This window comes from Heliangelus exortis, chromosome 8 (genome assembly GCF_036169615.1).
Source record: "Heliangelus exortis chromosome 8, bHelExo1.hap1, whole genome shotgun sequence".
Lineage (NCBI taxonomy): Eukaryota > Metazoa > Chordata > Aves > Apodiformes > Trochilidae > Heliangelus > Heliangelus exortis.
Genome location: NC_092429.1, coordinates 205,570 through 224,561, shown reverse-complemented (window position 1 = coordinate 224,561; position 18,992 = coordinate 205,570). Strand labels below are relative to the sequence as shown.

The 18,992-nt window shown below is 46.9% G+C and overlaps 2 protein-coding genes across 3 annotated transcripts in view; one reads left to right on the top strand and one right to left on the bottom strand.

Annotated features, from left to right (window-relative positions):
* The first annotated feature begins 2,375 nt into the window (after nt 1-2,375).
* Nucleotides 2,376-15,598, top strand: LHX8 (LIM homeobox 8). 2 transcript variants are annotated; one of them, XM_071749821.1, is made up of 9 exons: nt 2,376-2,833; nt 4,561-4,723; nt 4,954-5,112; nt 7,779-7,900; nt 9,323-9,543; nt 9,973-10,076; nt 12,994-13,089; nt 14,093-14,276; nt 14,993-15,598. In XM_071749821.1, exons 2-9 carry the CDS (start codon nt 4,643-4,645, stop codon nt 15,067-15,069), a joined length of 1,044 nt encoding a protein of 347 aa, XP_071605922.1. In that variant the 5' UTR covers nt 2,376-2,833; nt 4,561-4,642; the 3' UTR covers nt 15,070-15,598. The 2 variants fall into 2 exon arrangements, with proteins under 2 accessions (XP_071605922.1, XP_071605923.1); XM_071749822.1 differs by lacking the exon at nt 2,376-2,833 and having other exon boundaries at nt 4,366-4,723.
* The window catches only part of SLC44A5 (solute carrier family 44 member 5), a 73,386-nt gene continuing 61,483 nt past the window's right edge, over nt 7,090-18,992 (bottom strand). The window contains exon 22 of the mRNA XM_071749820.1: nt 7,090-7,270. Within this exon, the coding sequence (XP_071605921.1) occupies nt 7,260-7,270 (11 nt within the window). The 3' untranslated portion in view covers nt 7,090-7,259. The remainder of the gene's footprint in view (nt 7,271-18,992) is intronic.

Below are 18,992 nucleotides of genomic sequence, written 5' to 3'. Positions count from 1 at the left end.
AATGCAGGGGCCAAGGAGTGAAATAAGCAGATCTGAGTAAATGGAGAGAAATTATTGCAGTTACACACTGGAGTGCCACAACGACTCCCTGCAGCGGAAGGGCCAGTGCTCTAAAAAGATGGAGGACTGCATCTCACTAACTCCCTTCCTGCCCTCTGTCTTCCCTCACCTCCAGCCCCCATTTTTTTTTCCCTTTAGAGAAGAAGGAAAAAAAAAAAAAAAAAAAAAAAAAAAAAAGGCAAATTGCATCAAGTTCTGGATGCCGGTAAGGGAACCACTGGCTCAACAATCCAATCAGGAAATAGAAACTTCTTCCATCAACTCATCTGGTCACTCACAATTAAGCAATGCAGAGCTCCATACAGGAACAGCCATGAACAAAAGCCGTATGTGTGCAGCTTTGGAAGATCCTGGCCCCAAAAGCACAGGTATTGCACTGATTTGGAAACAAAGTCATTGGTAAGAGGCTGGGTTCCTTTACTAACCGTCCCAGAACAAAGAATTAAGGGCTAGTCCAAACCCAGAAGCTCTTACCAGTGGCTGGAGCCAGTGGGGATGCAAACTCACAAAGAGCAAGCCCAGGAGTGCTGGCTCGATTTCTTGCCTGTCTTCCATAGCCCACCGAGGCCCCCACAGCCCAGGACGCTGCGGTTTACAGATGGGAAACCTCTGGATACTGGCAGGTATGCAAATACCAAAGTACGCGTAAGAAGATGGCCGAGGAAGAAGCGGGGGGTTTGTATAGAAGTGAACTCCGTCCCGCGCTTTCTGCCAGGCTCCTCTCTCCCTGCCAGGCAGCCGCAGGCGGTGAACCTCCCAGCTCCGCGGTGACACCGGAGCAAACCGACCGCTCGCACCGCCCCCGGGACCGGCAGATTCGCAGCCATCGGGGAGGTGAGATGGCGAGGTTAGGGCACGCACCCGCTACGGGCCGCAGCCCCCCACTCCTACCGCGGAGACCCAGCCCCGCAGGGCACATTAAGGGGGGAGCAAAGGTACAGTCCAGGCGCGGGAGTTGGCGGTGCGGTGCAGAGCCCGCTCCGATGCGGGTCCCCCGGGACGGCCACGGCGGGCTGGGCACGGCGCAGGGGCTGAAACCGTGGCCCTTCCCGACGGGACCAGGTGAGACGGGTGGCCCGGTTCTCCTCGGCCTCGGAGCCTTGCCCGTGGGCTGCCCACGCCGCCGCTTATAATTACTCAGCAGACCGTGTTGTAACGGGAGAAGCAGCTTTGCTGGAGTCGCCTCCGGAGAGGAACACCAGCCGCACGCAGATGCACGGCGGTACAGTCTGATTAAAAAGTCCATGTGGCAACACCCCCTCGTTAAAACAACACAAATTCTCCGCATTCACTATTTTCTTCGAGCTGTGCCCTTGCCGTCAAATATTTACGAGACCTCTCCTATGTGCAGCTGATTAGCACTCCCTCCCACACACGTCCTAACATTACTTCTGAAAGAGAGGAATCAGAACCAGGAGCAAACCCCCCCCCCCGTCGGGAGGTCCCGCGGGAATCCCCTGCTCCACTCTCAGCCTCGGAAAGGCCACGTTGGGACCACCGGCCGCGGTGGACTGCCTGTCCCCGGACAGGTTCCCCTTTCCCCCGTCTCCCCCTGTTCAGACCTTTGGCGACCCCTCCCATTCCCCGCTCCGGGGTCCTCCGCAGGGCCCGGTGCCCCAAGCGCGGAGTCCGCGGAGGGACGGGATCGAAGCAGCATCTGAGCCTGCATCCCCCCGTGTGCGCGGACACAGCACCATGGGGACGAGGGGGTACAGAAGTCGTAAATTCCCTAAAGCCTACGTGCCTGTCCTCAAAAAAACAATGCTGAGAATATTCACCAAAATTTCGAGGGCTTGTAACTGAAGCTAGGAAACTTAGTCTGGACTTTGGAGAGATGGATTACAAAAGCGCAGGGGCGAAGCGACCGTGCGCTCTCCATGTCCACCCTGAACGCCACGGCGTTTCTGACCTCTTCTCAGAAATAAATTTTCTCTTTCCAAAAATCTCGTCAAAATCGCTCATCTCTTGCGAAACACCCCCAGCCATAGCAATACCCCCACCATCTCCGCGTGGTTCTCGGGCGCCCGGTCCCCTGTCCTGCAGCCCACCACCCTTGCTGCAGGACGGCAGACCCAGCTCCGCGCAGCCCCCGGAGCCCCTGAACGGGACCAGCCAAGCCTGGTGCCTCACGACGTGCCCGTGCCCCGCGTGGGAGCTTCCTGGAGCCCCGAGACCTCAGAGAGTACCCGGTACCGCGGACCAAGGCCGGGCAGAGAGCAGGGGGGAGGGGGGCCGGAGGGGGAACCGCGCAGGGGGGCGGTCGCGGGGCGCAGCGAGCGGGGGAGGGGGCAAGGGGGCCTGGGGGCGGCTTTCACCGGCTGGCAGTGCCTCCTTCCGCGGCTCTTCGCCGCGCCCGCTTCTCTCCGGGCTCCGAAAATACTAAGAAGCACCGAGAATCTCTCGTGTGCTGTTTTCCCCTCAACTGCCGCCTTTGGAATTACCCCTGCGCGTTCACCACCAACCTGGGGAACAAGGGCTCTGCCCGCTCCCACATTTGTGAGAGGAAAGGTGTACGTGGACAGCAAGGGAGTTATTTTATCGAAATTTAAAAAGCAGCCCCGCGAGAAGCGCGCACGAACAACCTGAACTAACTCGTTACCTGCGCAGGAAAAGGACTGACAACCAACTGGACGCTGCACGAAGCGGAGCAGGTCCAGACGCTCCCCGGGCTTACCGCGGGTCTCCGCAGGACGGGTCCGGCCCGGATTTTCCACCGTGCACTTCTCGAAGGCCCCCACCAGGTGCTTGGTTTCCGTCGAGCCTCCAGAGACAGGTGACAGCGCTAATGTCGCACGGCTGATGGTCACGGACGGCCGATCGGCGCAGAGAGGGGGAGCCCCGGCAGGCTCCGTGCTCGACGCGGCCCTGGGCCGAGCTCTCCGCGGGGCGCAGAGCGCCCTCGTCCCCGCCGGACCACGGGGCCACGCCTCGGACACCCCCCGCCCGCTCACCCCGCCGGTCGGGCCGGGCCCCCCCGCCGCGGACGGGGCAGAGGCCACGGGGGAAGCCCCAGACCGCGCCCCGTGGGGCTGCCGCGGCCGTCGAGGGGCCGGGCCGGGGAGAGGCCCGAACGCTGCCACCGGGGGTCAGGGGGACCGGGGCATGCAGGGGACGGCGGGGTCCAGTGGTCGCCCCGCCGCTCGGGGCTGTGGGTTGCGCTGCCCTGAGTTGCTTTACGGGAAGAAAACAAACAAAAAACCAGGCACTGTTTGTCTGACTGTGGCAGCAACTGGTAGGGACATTAGGGGAAAATCTAAGGGAGATTCTGTCCAGGGTTAGATCGGTTTTAGCACCGTACAAACGAATGACTGACCACGGAACGTTCCGGAATTCCCGGGGCTCGGCACCGCCGCTTTTTCAGTTACGGTCCTGCAGAATCGGGTCCCGGGATTTGAAAAAAACGCTTGTCATTTTTGGGGGGATAAGAATATGGAGCTTCTCCTTTCATGCAGTTTCTCAAAAGCAGAATTCCCTTTTAGCAAACTTATCGTGGTTTTAAGCGTAGGGATAATTCTCGTCGCTCGCTTTACTGAGGCTCTGCAGCATGTCTCGCATCTATCGTCGAGCAGAGCTGAAACAAAGACGGGAGGGGGGGAGAAGATGGAAACATAACGACAAGTTTAATTAAAAACACCTGGCTAGTTAAGTACGTGCAGAGAAGCAGACACCCCAGTTATTTACCTCACCTGCGGTGGACAAGCTGTTGCTTTATTCTCCTGAAATGCCTCAAGCACAGCAGCAGTTTTTGGGTTGAGGGAAATCTGCGGGCAGGGTTTGTAATCGTGGAAAAAAACGTGCCAGTGACCCGAGGTCCCGCTCGACTGACAGACGGAGTTTTCCGCTAGTTTTCTGGGGAGCTGCGGACCGCCAGCTCCGAGCACCCTCTGTCCGCCGCGCGGCCGAAGGCGGTGATGTTAATTAGCAATATCCGTGCTCTTTCAGGCTCGATTTCAGGAACGGAGTAACGCTACGGCCTTTGAGCAGCTCAGGTGCTCCTTTTTTTGCTTAACGAGAATGGTTTTATTGGGGATCTTGGAGACATGAGCAAGAGCAGAAACAAGCAGACTGAGTTAGGAGTTGTGAGTCTAAGCTGCAGGAACGCTTTTGGGCTTTGGGTTTCATCTGTACAGAGGAACCCTTGCCGTTCGCACGTTCTCTCGCTTTCGGCCGTGTTTGTCTTAGCTAACACAGGGGTGTAACTTGAATCTTTGTTTAGAGTGGGGCGGCGGGGAGAAGCCGTGGTAAACGGTGAAGACAAACGGGGAGGGGGTCTCCTCGTTTCTTTCGTTGGTTTGGGGTTTTTTGTTTGTTTGTTTTTCTTGTTGTTGGGGTTCCGCCACCCCCTCGCTCCCCCTCCCCTTACGTTAAACCAGGCTCGCTGGCGGAGGTAGCGCTCCCGCCATGCTCAGAAGGCGGGTTTTGCGCAGGAGGTGAGGCCAGCGAGGCAGGTCCCCGCGCCGCGGGTCCACCCACTAGAAAACAAAACTTTTTCCCCTGCAGGCGCGGAGCGCAGAGCCCTGGCGCGGGGTCCCCGGGCAGCCTCGCCGCCCGCCGCCGAGCTGGTATGCGGTAGGGCAGGGCCATGTATTGGAAGAGCGACCCGATGTTCGTCTGCAGGCTGGAGGACAAGGACTTGCCCGCGCTCGGCGGCCCCTCGGAGAAGGTGCGTGGGGAGGGGGCGGGCGTGGGGCTGGTGCCCTGTGAGGGGAGGGGGCGGCGGCGGCGGTGGCCGCTCCCGTCCTTCCAGTCCGGTGCCTCGGGCTCAGCCCCTTGGAGGGGCTGGCTCCTGCCGCCACCCTCCCGGCGAAGCCCCGCAGGTGCCGGTGCGGGGGTCCTGGCTTCCCGGGCGGCGGGGACGAGTGCTGACCGCCGCCTCCCCTGCGCTCCCCCCAGGCCAGCCCTGCAGCTGCCGACGAGGACTCCTGCTCTTCCTCCACCGCCCTCTCGCCCTCCTCCTCGCCGCGGTCCATGGCCTCGGGCCCCGGCTGCGCCCCCGGAAAGTGTGTGTGTAGCAGCTGCGGGCTGGAGATCGTGGACAAGTACCTGCTGAAGGTGAGCGGCGTCTGGGGGCGGTGGCGGCGGCTCCTTACATCGGGGGCGGCCCGGTGCCGCCGTTTCCCCCGTTAGGGTAGTGCCTCGGAGGCACCCAGCCAGCCTCCCGGAGCCGGGGTCCGTGGGCTTCCAGGAGAACCCTCCAGGTTGCCCCTCCGCAGCGCTGCGGCTGCTGTTGCCCCGTCGGTGCCGTGGCCGAGGAGTCTTCCCTTGCCCACCGAGACGGCCAGCCCAGCGTCTGGCAAGACGGGAGAAGGAGCGGAGTCACCTGCCTGCTTGTCGGTGAGATCTGGGCCCCGAAGGAACTCCGGTTGCCGCTTGGGTTTTGGGTAATGCTTTCCTGCGCTGGGGTTTTATTTTCTTGACGTGCGGAAGGAGAGAGGGAAGAAGAACCTATGGTTTCGAATGCGGGTAACTTCTTGCTGCGTTTTGTGCTCCTGGGTAAGCCGTGGTGGTATGGCCCGTTTGCTATTAATTAAAGGAAATTTCGTAGCGTGGTGTTGTGAATTTCAAAGCAGTAAATGGCTCTTGGGGAATTATTTCTGTGAAATGCGTCTGGAAATGCCCTTGAAGGAAGCAAGCTGTGTGATTGCAGAGTAGTTTTGCTAGCATAAGTGTTCAGGGCTAAGATAATTTAAAAATAAAACCTTGTGATTTTAAGCATAAAGCCTTAATGGGGTTGAAAGGGGGGATACTTTCTTCCTGTATTATATCCACTAAAATTATCCCAGATTAGTTAATAGTGTGAGAATCAACTTAATTCCATTAGATGCGGCCTTAAATAAAGCCACTGCATATCCTGAAACATCTCACTTATTAGATCATTTGCCTAGACCTCAGATGGGGAGAGAAGGTCAAAGGAACACACACACTGGGTTGGTGTGCATGTAAAATAGGGTTGGTGTAGGTAGCTGCTTTGTTGCTTTTTGTGGTGAATCCTGGGCACCTCTGCAGCTGCTGGGTTGACATCAGAGTAGTGCCACAGGACTGGGAGCTGAACTTGGTTCCAGTCCAGTTAACTCCAGAGACCTGTAAGTAGCTTGTTTACTGATCATTGCAGTCTCCTGTCTGAAAAATTGGGATAATGTGGCTCAGAGCAAAAGACCTTTAAATCATTTAGCCTGAACTTTCAATTAGGTGTTGCCGCTTCCTGTGCGAGCAGAAAGAGGAAGGAATCTCTGCTGGTAACCTGGTGTCTTGCTGACCTCCGGCAGCACATCTTCTAGCTTTCAGCCCTGTAAATTCATAAGAACATGAATGGGTGATACCAAATGTGACCACCATCAAAGCTGTCCTGCTCTGCATAGAAGCATTAACTGGGGAAGAAGTGGCAGTGCAAGGAGCATGGTGTGGCTGGGACATCAGCCTGGGCTCTGTGAAGCTGCACAGCAGGGCCTGGCTGCCTGCAGGGTCCTCTGGCCTGCACTGGGGCTGTGGCTGCTGAGGGAAGAAACACTTGGGAGGATCAATTTGGTGACAGCTGTTGTCAACAGTTTGACATTATTTTGTGGTATAGGTTTGCCAGTGTGTGGGAAGATGGCTGCCAACAAGGATAATAGTTGGGAGAGCTCTGGGCAACTGCAAGCTGTGTTGTATAAACTGAAGAATACCTGAAATTGGTGATTCTAGCCTGAGTGCTGGAGTCAATACTTCACTTTCTCTGTGGCTTGTCTGATGGTGTTCTGATGAAGGGCACATCCTGGATTATCTCAAATCTGCTGCTTTGCCATAGACATTGTATGGGCTGTTTGGTATGAGACGGAGAAATTGGCTCAGAAAATTAAAAATAAAATATACCTAAGCTTAGTCATTGTTAGGTTTACAGAAGTCTCGTGCCGTGTGGAACTACCTAGTGGGCTGTTACTAAATTCTTGTGTTCATGGAGAGTCCTAGGTTTTCTGATGTGTGATGCAGAATGCCTGCACTACAAAGAGGTTCTCTTTACAGGAAAGAAGAAATGAAAATTATTGCTGTCGATTTATTTGCCCCAAAAGTTATATGCAAGTTTTCAAAACTGCAGATTTCTGCTGCTTTCCAGAAAAGCTTTTTATGTCTATTTTCACTATGAATGTTGCATGTTAAAGAATTGTTGAATTTGCTATTGAAACAGCTGCTGCTCTTCTGAAGCTCACTCCATTCTCTTAGCTTCAGCAGAAACCTGGAAAATGAAGATGTGGTTCATGGTGTGTTTTTGTTTGACAAGTTGTTTCTTTTTTCCTTCAATACTCATGTTTTAAGAAGAAACTTTGCAAAGTTTCTTCTTTGTGAAGACAGGACTTTTTGCAGACTGGGAAATAAAAATATGTAAGCTAGCTGCCTTACCAAGGCCATGTGAGGCCAAAACTCACTCTGTTACTCTAATGCTATGAGAAAAGAATTCAACACAAAATACTTACATGGAACTCGAATCTCTTGCTTCCTCTTCTGGTGCTTTTAATTACAAAACCATGAAAGCTTATTCTGAAGAACTCCATCAAATTAATTAACCCTTAGTGTGCATGCAGTTCTGTAAGAAATGTTTTGCCTTGAAGATTAATTTTCTGTGAATCTCGGTATTTGTCATTTTTGGCCTTGTCTATATGAATGGAAAAATAATTTTTGTAACTATGAAATGTAATATTGGCAATGCAAGCACTGAGGGGCACTTTTCTTTTGTGTTTTTGCAGGTAAATGACCTCTGCTGGCATGTGCGCTGTCTCTCGTGCAGTGTTTGCAGAACATCTCTAGGAAGGCACACGAGCTGCTACATCAAAGATAAAGATATCTTCTGCAAACTTGACTATTTCAGGTATATCATACAAGAATATAATTTTATTAGATATTGCTATGCTTATTTGACACTTTTTGCTTAAGCTGCAACTAAAATGCATGTTTAGGCTCTTTGGTTTTTATTTGCTAGATTTATTTTCAGTGATTAAACTGACCTTTCTTGCAGAGGGATTTGAGCAACACTAAGTCTGTCTAATGTAGCTACCTATGAGTCTTCCCCTTTTTCTCTCTATTTTGCATAGCTATTGCATTTATACAGTAATTTCCTTCTGTACTAAAAAACCCTTAAGTCAGAATTCCTGCCCACAGTACTGTTGTAAAGCTTTGGTATCCGCAAAGAATCCCCCTGAGGTAATGCTGACTGAGCACACCAGGAAGAGTTGAGGTGATATTCTGTCTGGACTAGCACTAGCACTAATGCTGGTATGAAACTCATGATATCACCTGGAACTACAAAGCCAACATGGAATAAATCTCTTTTTTAAAAGAAGCATTCAGGATTTATACCTTTCTGTGATTGCTTCGTTTAGAACATTAATAGTTCTTCAATATTAAGGTCTAATCCTGTTCTGAAGAATATTATATTGGCACTGAGGGTCAGGAAAGAGGCAAACTTTTTTGCTGTTAATTTTGGTGTGGTTGCTGTTACTTCCCCAGACTAAACTATTTATGGATTCTCACCTGTGTATGGAATGGATTGTGTTCAGCTGCTCAGTTTTGACACTGAAAGAGAGAAGACGGGCTGAATACTGTGAACTCTGGACTAAGTTTTGTGGGGCTGAAAAACATTTTACAATCCTGCAAAGATTTTCAGGACAAATTTGTGTCTAAATAATCAGCATACCCTGGTGGCTCATTTCCTCTTCAAAGAGGAATATTCTACTCTAGTAATGTAAATGCTTGCAGGTATTTAAATTATTAAAAAATCATAATGTGTTGTTAGTTAAGGAAATAACTATCAAGATACAGGTTTTCCTGTCTGCTAAAGGGGATTGAAAGATCAGTGGAGGATGATGTAGCAAAATACAGTAATTCAGACTACCGCCAAAGTAATGCATAATATATTCGAATAATTGAGAGAATTTTGAACACAGTCATCCATTGTCTCCCATGCATAGCTTTTAAAAAAGTTCTTATCTTCATAAGAGGAAAGATGAAGAGTTGTGAGTTCATGTAGCAGTTAAGATATTTCATCGAGTCCAACCGTTCACCCTACACTAAACCATCCACTGTAGTTTCATTTTATTCTTTTCCGTCTAAGGATATTAGTTTCTGTTGCTCAGCTATTGATATTTGTTTCTGTGCTCCAAAGCTATTGGATACAAACTTTGGATTTTTTTGGGTCTTGGCTGTGCTGCCACATCCTGGTGGCTCCAGGAGTCACCGTGTTGCTGGGGGGGCTGGTGGCTGCCCTCCTGCTCCTGTCCCTGTGTCTGTGCAGGCGCTACGGCACCCGCTGCTCCCGCTGTGGGAGGCACATCCACTCCACCGACTGGGTCCGCCGGGCAAAGGGCAATGTGTACCACCTGGCCTGCTTTGCCTGCTTCTCCTGCAAGAGACAGCTTTCTACTGGAGAGGAGTTTGCTTTGGTGGAAGAGAAAGTCCTTTGTAGAGTACATTACGACTGCATGTTGGATAATCTGAAAAGAGAAGTTGAAAACGGTAACACCCAGCTTTTGTGAAGAACTGTGTTTGTGTGTTAGTTTTAATTAAATTGTTGGGTTTTACTTCATCTTCCTTATTTAAGATGTAATTACCTAGCTTTGCTAAGGCTGGAAGTGCAGGTTCTTGAATTAAAGTGTGCAAATTATTTGATGCTTTAATTCTTTTAAAGTTTGTATAACTTGTTTTGTATCCTAAGGAAAAGAAAACATTTAGTTGATAAAATACTGTGCTGGATCTGTCTTTCCCTCACTTGCAAGGGAGTCGTTTGGGGTGTAATGGGTAATGGTGCCAGATCAAGTTCAAGCTTTAAAGTTGAAATTCAGCTGTTCTGGGTACTGTTGGTTATTGTTGGAGGACAATCTGACTTACAAAAAACACCTTTTTGACTGTTTAGCAGACAATGTTGTTTTCTTTTTACTGCTTCAGGTAATGGGATTAGCATGGAAGGAGCATTACTAACAGAACAAGATGTTAATCATCCAAAACCAGCAAAAAGAGCTCGGACCAGCTTCACAGCAGATCAGCTCCAGGTAGATGCAGTGCTAAAACCTTGCATTGTTCAGATTTATGCAGGACTTGGGCAGAGAACTGATAGGAATTCACATGCATATGGAGGGAAAGAAAAAGCTTGCATGCTTTTAATGATTTCATAAACTATCAAGATGCAGCATGTTTCTGGAATTGTTTGTTAGCTTCAGCAGTTTAATGCGAAATAGTTACTCTTCAAGCTTTTTATTTCCCTGGGGGCAGACAGTAATTCTGCAGAGTAGAAACAAAAAGGTTCTATTTTGATTGCTCAATGAAATCTATTTAATCAGACATTTACATCGCTACACATAATAAAGACAAAATATTTTTGGAATTATGTAATGTGAGGAGTTGTACTGAAGATGGGTACTGTAAATGACTTCAAGACATGAAGAGAATGGGAATTTGAATTTTTTTGTAATGAACAATAGGGACTGCAAAAGATTGTGTTCTCAAAACAGGTATCATGGATTCCTGTTTGTTTTCACGTGAATTGTTTTCACAGGTTGACTCCTGTTAGTGCATATTTCTTGTTTTGATTTGGTTTATAGAGAAGATGTGAAATATTTGAACATTTATTTCTTGATTGCCCTTTTTCCTTCTAAGATGGCTTTCCTTAATACTTTTTAGGTCATATGTTTATATTCTTGGCCATGCTTCTGTACACCAGGAAGAGAGAATATCAGCAGGGACTCATTTGCTTTTCTTTTCCTTGCCCCTTCAAAATGTCTCGCATGTTGATTTCCTCAGTGGTTTTGAGCTTTGCCTGTTCAAAATACACTGAAGGCATGATAGTGGCATGTTTCAAGACCTTGACTTGGGATTTAATGCTGCATGTTTTAGAGGAAAAAAGTCCCACTTATTTTCATAGAGCTGGGTGGAGTGAAACACAGGGAAAGTGCATTTGAAGTACTTGGCAGCAGTTCTTGTGCTGTCCCAGTTTGTTGTTGAACATGTGTACTGAAGTGTTCTTCTAATATCCCTTTGTACAGGCTCAGCCTCTAGTTCTTTTCCTCTCCATGGTCAGGACTAAGGGAAGTGGGAGCTATGAAGTCTGGTCATAACCAAGCCAAAATCTTTCCTGCATGGTCAAGCCTGCTCTGAAGGGCGAGAGAGGGTTTTTTTCCTGCATCTGCTCTGCTTTCAAGGCTTCTTGTCTTGTTGCTACTTTGGCGAGAGTTAGCTCTGCACTAACTCAGATAGGAGTTATTTCACCCACTGGATCACAACTTCATTTTAGCCTTCTAAGAAAAAAAAAAACAAACATGTCTTGGGCCAGCTTCCTCATGAAAAAGGGGTCGCGGTGGGACTGGATGGAAGAGGTTTCAACCTCTAATGGAAAGAAAGCTGGCTTTGTACCTAATCCTAGCTGCACATACCTGCTTTCATTTTATAATGCCTTTGAATTTCTGGTCACATGAGGCCACTACACCATTAGTTTTCTACTGTCTCAGCCTGAGTTCTGCTTCACTGGCCTGTCCTCATCTTGTTCAGGGTGACATCAGTTGAGAAATACTGAAGCTGAGATGTAGAAACAGGTGAGGCATTTAGGCAGTGCTAGGTAGCCTGGCATGTGGCTGTTCACAACTTGGTTTTCATTTCAGCCACGTTGGAGACAGAATGGTTTTTTTATACATACCAACCATGTTAGCAATAACCTCACAAGGGCAGAGAGCAAGAGTTCTGGACACTGAGCTCAAACTTCTGTGAAAGGGAACTTTCCTTTCTGGCTGAATAGGAGATAAGCCCAGATATCTGGGTAGGAGTCATATTCAGGGCCTCTTCCCTTTTGCTGTCATTGAAAACCCATGTTTCTTTTTCTTTGTGTTTTTAAATAGATTGTAACTGACTTCAGTCAGTGTTTGAGATCCTGGAGCCTCTTGTTATTTAATGATACTTACTATCTGCTCTCTGTACCTATCTGTGATGCTGGTATAAGCAAAGCAAGTGTCAGAGGGAAGTAACTGTACAGGATTTGTGTGCTTTTTGATGTCTTTGTTTGAAAAAATAGGAAAGTAAATCGCTTCAGTGTTTTTAAGTGGAGAGAGAAGCAGCATGAATCTTCAAAGATGAAACCAGGCAAAATTTGCAGACCAGCAAGGGTCAAAATCCAGAAATTAAAAACTGTAGTTTACTAAGTTGCTGAAAAGGCCCAGCAGAAACCCATGAAGTCTTGCTTCCTAAGATAAGGTAAACTCTTACAGGCTCTAAAACTGTCCAGAATGCAGCCCAAGCAGACATCTGCCTCCTCAAAGCCATGCAATTTATATCCCAATGACAAGTGTTCACTCCAATTTTTGTAAAAAGATGAGGGTTACCAAGCAATTCCCTAGGGCTGGTCAGCCAAGCAGGAGCCTCTGTTCCTCAGGTCAGTTGAAGGTAAAAGAGGGACAAAGTGCTTTCCAGTTGCCTGCATCCTCCATGCAGCAGAACAGAGTTAAGTTGCCCCATGTAATAGAAGATGCAGGCAGCCACTGACAAGTAGAGAGCTGGATCAAAGTTCATTCCTTCATTATGCCCTGGGCTGGGGTCTGCTGCTCTAAAAGTTTTCTTTACAAGCCTGTTCCAATTTCTTTGCAGTGGATTTTCTCCCACAGTTCTTTTAACAATGATAACTGAGCACCTCCTTCATATTTCATTACTGCCAAGCACAATTCATTTCCTTCATTTCTGGTAAATGTCTCAGCTCAGTTAAGCATGTTTAAAGAGGCTTGCATTTGGGGAGTGGGGGTGGGGGGGAAGAGATATTGTTGTGGGGTGTTTTTTTTTTTCCCTTAATGTAGTGAGAACCATATGAGGACTAATAATTATAACAACTTTCAAAAAACACAGGAATAGGATTGTGGTCTGAGAGGAATCAGTAATGCTGCTCTCAGGACTGCACACAAAAACTTGCAATCTCTTATCTTGCATTTCCAGGTTATGCAAGCACAGTTTGCTCAGGACAACAATCCAGATGCACAGACACTTCAGAAACTGGCAGAAAGAACAGGCTTGAGCAGGCGTGTTATACAGGTAACTGCACAAGTCACTTGACTAACAAAAGTCTGGTACTCATTCATTGGAAATGCTTAATGACAATGTTCTCCAAGTAGTTATTCTGAAATGGAAAAAGATGTAATCTGTCAGTTTTAGCATAACTTCAGACAACATTCTTAGCCAGGAATATGTCTAGAGCAAACATGTTAATTTAGAAAACTTGCTGTATTCCTCTCATGCTTTGTGTGGAGGATTACCAATCTTCCAGGAAGAAATCTTTCAGCCTAAATAGCATTGAAATTGGCACTAAGTTAAATACATATTTTTTGCTTTGGTAGACAGTTCTTAAGACCAACACTCATTTTGAAAATGGCTTGTGCTGTGACAACTTAGAAATATCTCGTGATCTGTTCCAAAGAGCAGAGTTAATACATACCAAAGCCCATCCAAAACCAAGATGAATACAAACTTAGAGTCTTCACCTGATGATGCCTCTCAGCTAACATTGTATGTAGGCTCTTTTATACATAAATTTGATACTTAACATTATATAGATGCTTATATAAAAATAAGTTTGCAGTTCCTTTTGCTTATTCCAGCCTTGAGAATTGACAGTGTTGCTATAGAAAAGAGGACTCTGAGAGCTGCTATCAAGGCTTTAAAGAAAAAAAAAAAAAAAGAAAGGCAGCTTGCACAGTTCCCAGTGTGAGGAGGAGAGTGGCTACCCCCTGGCAGACCTGCATGGCTGTCACCCCTATGTGCAGTGGGGGTGACCTGGGGGTCCCCCGCCCTAGGGTGCAGCCCTGGCCCGGCTGCTCCTCTGCAGACCCCTGGGCACTGCAGAAGCTTTCCTCATTTGATTGTGCTGGTTGAACCAAACAGGCTTGGAATGTATATTTCTGCATTTGGGCTGTCAGGTTATGTTAAAGGCACAATTAACTAACTTAATTCAGCCAAAGTTAGAACTCATAGGGGGTTTATTACGCTAATGTTGAAGCAGAATGCAATCTATCAACGTGTGCATTTTTCCCCTTCTCAGGTATGGTTTCAGAATTGCAGAGCACGTCATAAGAAACACGTTAGTCCCAATCATTCATCTACTGCTCCTGTCACAGCAGTTCAGCCCTCCAGGCTGTCTCCACCCATGCTAGAAGAAATGGCATATTCTGCCTATGTACCCCAGGATGGGAGTATGCTAACTGCTCTGCACAGCTACATGGATGGTAGGTACAACAGCTTTGCATATCCAAGTTAAATCACTTTTGACTGCAGCAAGAACAATTTACTGAGCACTGATTAAAGAAACTTAATAGATTTTTAACTTCTAGTATTCCTTACAGAGTATCTTAATGCAGCACTTGCTATCTATACCTCATTAAGCAGTGTCCCTCTTCAAGTGACAGCACTTTTTAATTAGAACATAGCTAAATATTGGGTATGGAGACTGCTTTTTGTGCTTCCTCCAAACTATGAATACTAGTAGTAAGAAATTAAAACACTGTCTTTAAACATCCATGCCATTTTTTTCATAATATGTAATTTTAATGCAAAGCATTTGCTGCCTGGCTCTCACCCCGAGGACTGTTAGTTTAGTCAGTCCAGCAGCCCCACTGAAACCTTCAGCTTCCCCCACAGTAACCACAGAGGGAGCCTTGTGGTCAAAAGTATGTTTCAGTCATTGTGTGCCTTATAACCCAGCAAGTGGACAATTTCAGCTTGTGTGATTAGGAGAGGCTGTGAGGACTTTGGGAGGGCTCTGAGCCACCTGTGTGGCCTGAGCTTATCTTTCTCCAAAGTGGTGGCACAAGGTGGGCTGTGGGTTGTGGGCTGAGGAACAGTGGTTGGGACCAGGGGCTGTTACTACCCGATGAGATTTACTAGCTTAGAATACTTCCCTGCCTCTGAAGTTGACTGGTAAATATTTCTGTTTTGTTTGTAGCTCATTCCCCTACAGCTCTTGGACTCCAGCCTTTGCTACCCCATTCAATGACACAGCTGCCACTAAGTCACACCTAATTAATTTCTGTCAGGGATATAAGCTATTAAGGAAGTACCCCTAAGTCATTTATTGTGTATTAAAAATATAATTGGAAACATATTAATGTTAACTTTTAATTTAACATCTAAAGCATTTTCAAGATCACTTCTGCTGCCCGGGTATGTAAGTATATTTAGCCTGCAAGACACTTTTATGGAATCTGCATAAATAACTTACGTTGTTTACAAGCCTTATTAAAACACCTTTTTGTATTGTCTGGAAGTAGTACACTCTAGTTGTGTGTGTTAATTTATTTGTCATCAAAAGAGCACTTTGCCTAAAAGAAAGGACTGACAGTTGTGCAAGATGTTTACAATTCTTTGTGAAATTGTAGTTTATCATTAGTTTGTATCTGTAAGTTATTGCTAAAAGTATTACCTGTATTTGAGTTGTATACAGCCTATATGTTAAAGCTTATTTCTGTGAGTTTACAAAAAATAAATTTTGGTTGCAAATATTTTCAAAATTAACTGAATAAAGTTTCTGGTGTAGCATGCCAAGCAAAAATGTTGTTGTGTTTATGGCTGAACTGATCATTTGTCAAGTGCTTGAATCTTCAATTCAAGAGAAAGGTCCCTGGTGTGCTTAGTTGCACTACACCACTTAGGAGTGTTCCTATTTGTCTAGATTTTTAAAATCCTTTAATGGATCACTGATTTCATGGCAAAGGACTAGTGCATACTATCAGTACAGTTGATTTTTGTCTTCACAGACTAGTTTCCTTCAAGGATTTCATACTGGTAGATTCTTTCTGCACAACCTAAACTTTACTTGCCAGCAGGAGAAAATTGCACTTTGAAGGTGTGTGTCCATGTCCCTGTTTCCTCTCCCAACTATGAGTTAGTGTCTGTGAAATTTCTTAACTGTCCTAGTCAAGCTATTTCAATGTGGAAAAGGTAGTTTTCTCCCTGCCACCACAGAAAGATAGTGGCTTTCAGGGGCAAGCTCTGGACTATTTGAGTTCCCTAAATTAAATGTTGTCACTGTTTCAGTTAGCTCAGACATCTGGAAGTAGCAGTTGCCACTTCTGGACACCGCAATCCGCTTTTACTCAGTTCAGAGAGACAGCATCAACTTGTTCAGGCTCCAGTCACCCAGGCCCACTCACTGCAGCTGAGTATCTTGCTATGATCCGTTGAACTGTTTTAGACCACTGTTAGTGTTCCCACAAAGTAACCTGCTTCTGAGCTTAATCATACCAACATGATGATGCTATTTAAGTACTTAGTATTTCTGTAGGAAACTAGCACTCCATAAACTAAAACGAGTGAACAGAAAACCCCACACAAAAAATGCAACAACAAAAACAAACTAAACTAAAAACAAACTAGGAAAAAAGCACCCCACTTTTGACATAATTTGGAGAAAATTAAGCACATAACCTTCTCCTGAGACTACTTTGATTCTTTCCCAAACTTGGGCTCTTTCAGACTCCAAAATTAAAATAGATCACTCACAGAGCCCAGCCAAACCAACAGAATTGAGAACTTGGGACTTGATGAAAGTTGATTCAAGACAGGAAATTGAGTTGGTCAGATGCATTGAAAATGATGGCAACCAGAAACTGCATTATGAAACTCTGTATAAAACAATCTCTTCCTTTCTTCTCCAAGCTATCTCTAGCTGTGTGGATTTTCAAAGTAGCATGGAGTTCTTAGGAAAAAAAAACAAAACAACACACCAACAGCAGTGTTCATCTGCAAAGTCAAACTGCAAAGACATCTCAGGTGGCACACGTCCAACACTGTCCACCACAAAGGCAGAAACCCTTTCACCCCGTATTTATGACCAGGGTCTATTTCATTATAACAGGTCAGGTCAGTTATTTTATCTTCTCCTTCGGCAGGAATTTTCATCAGACCACACCACTGCTGACTTCATCACTATTCTGTCCCAGTGGAACTGCAGCACAGTTATGACTAAATGCTGACTGAAAAATGAGCAGCCGTGTGGCAGCCCATCAGGTGGTGACATAGTGCACTGACCCAGGCCTGCAAGGACACCTTGCATAGTGTGAACTTCCCTTTGGGGAACTAGAAAGAACAAATCTCGGCGAAGAAGCAGCATCCCTAGAGAAGACTAGAGATCAGACTGCTGGTACATGAGAAAAAACCCAGCCTGGGTTTTTTTTATATCATCTGGATGTGGATTAAAGTTTCTCTGGCATGCAGCCAGTACTAGCTTTAAACTTCATATGAGGAGCAAGAAAACCATGTGAGATGTAAAACATAATAGCCTGAAAACACATTTAATAGGAGGCAGGAAAGCCTGATATCTTCTGAAGGAGGACAATATAACTAACAGTTGCAGTCAGTTCCAAAAGACCATGTGTGCTAACAGGAGATACTGATACAGTTTTAAAAAAGATTAATCCTGGTTTAGTTAAAATAACTACGTGCATATTAGACACATAGCAAAGGTACTCTATGCTCCAAAATCCCTGTTAAAATAACTATATTACAGATCTATCTTCCAGCATTTGGGTACATGCTACATCCTGCAGGGCAACCCATGACTACCTGAATTCAAGCAATGATACTGTGCTTTAATACACATGGTGCTTTATTGTTACTGATGTTGTTTATTGCCATGGTCAGAACTAAGGTTTATAGTGATGTTTTACAGAACATAAAGCATGCATCCTTTTTATCCAAATTTGCATCTGATCAAACATTAAAAAAAAGAAAAAAAAGAGAAAAATAAGATTTAATGGAGACTTACCATACATCAGCAGTGTCTTTTAACTCTTCTAAGCAACTCTCTACAGGGCTTGTCCCTCTTCCTGGAAGGCACAGCCTGGGTCAGCCTGGCCACTGAACGGGCCCAGGGAATACCAGTATCCCACTGAAGATCACTTTTACAATTGACCTTCTAGTGCTTAGTTTGGATTGAAAGTACCCACATCTACATCTTCTGGGCTGAGCCTCCTCACTCCTGCATTTTCCTTGTCACAGCTTTGCTTTTCCATCCACCCCTCAGTGCTCATGGCAGATGTCCTGTGCTTATGGCCACTGAGCAGAGAACACAAACCCACCAACCTCCCCACAACAGACAGCATTTAGGCCTCTCTAATAAACAGTATCCTATGCCATAGGCGTAACACGCTGCTCTTCCCTGATGTATGCTGGAACTCTGAATTTAAAGCCTGAACGTGTCTGCTCACTGATCCCAAGCCCACAGCCATATTTTTTCCACTGAAGCTGATGTCCCACTGCAGTTGCCACTCTGGCCAAGGTGACAGTGTTGCCCAGGTGGCCACAACTGATTCAAAAACTTTATCTCGACATCTCATTGCAGCGATCGCCTCAGACAAAGCTCCCTACGTATGGAACAACTAACAACACATACCTTGGTTATCAACCTCAAGCCCAAATTCTCCCTTTGTCCTGCCTCCAAATAACCGCTCCAGTGCTGCCTGCGCTGAAATCCATCCTCATCTCTGAAAAGTTCTTGCGCTGCTTTTGGTTGGGCTTTTTTTTCTCCCCCATCTCCCAGAAAAACATCCTGCAGGCAGACACAGGGCCACTGGGCCTGGCCGGCTCTGGCCCACCAGAGCTCTCTGTAATGGCGACCCCAACCCCAGCACTTCCTGACAGAGCCAGCCCAACCCGTGGGGTGCAATAAACAGTTTGTTGACCTCACACAAAGATAGGAAGAAATATGGCTTTTAGGCAGCCTCCTAAATCCAAAAAGAGATTTCTACTGAGTTACAAGGTATGAATTTGGCTGAGCTAATACACACCCTGTCTGCTACTGCACACAACTCTGCCACTGCCTCAGCCCCCCAGGTGCAGCTGGTGCCACCTGTCTGTCTGTCCATCCATCCTCATCCCTCTCTCCCCTCCCCAGCCACTGCCACCAGTGGATCAAGCCAGGGCCTGGGCCCAGGTGTGGGCCTGGG

What these genes read in the sequence shown, in the direction of transcription:
- LHX8 (XM_071749821.1), top strand. Translation starts at nt 4,643, where the DNA reads ATGTATTGGAAGAGCGACCCGATGTTCGTCTGCAGGCTGGAGGACAAG. An exon ending in GAAAAGAGAAGTTGAAAACG is followed by an intron (nt 9,544 to 9,972) that starts GTAACACCCAGC and finishes TTACTGCTTCAG; the next exon opens with GTAATGGGATTAGCATGGAA. An exon ending in TCACAGCAGATCAGCTCCAG is followed by an intron (nt 10,077 to 12,993) that starts GTAGATGCAGTG and finishes TTGCATTTCCAG; the next exon opens with GTTATGCAAGCACAGTTTGC.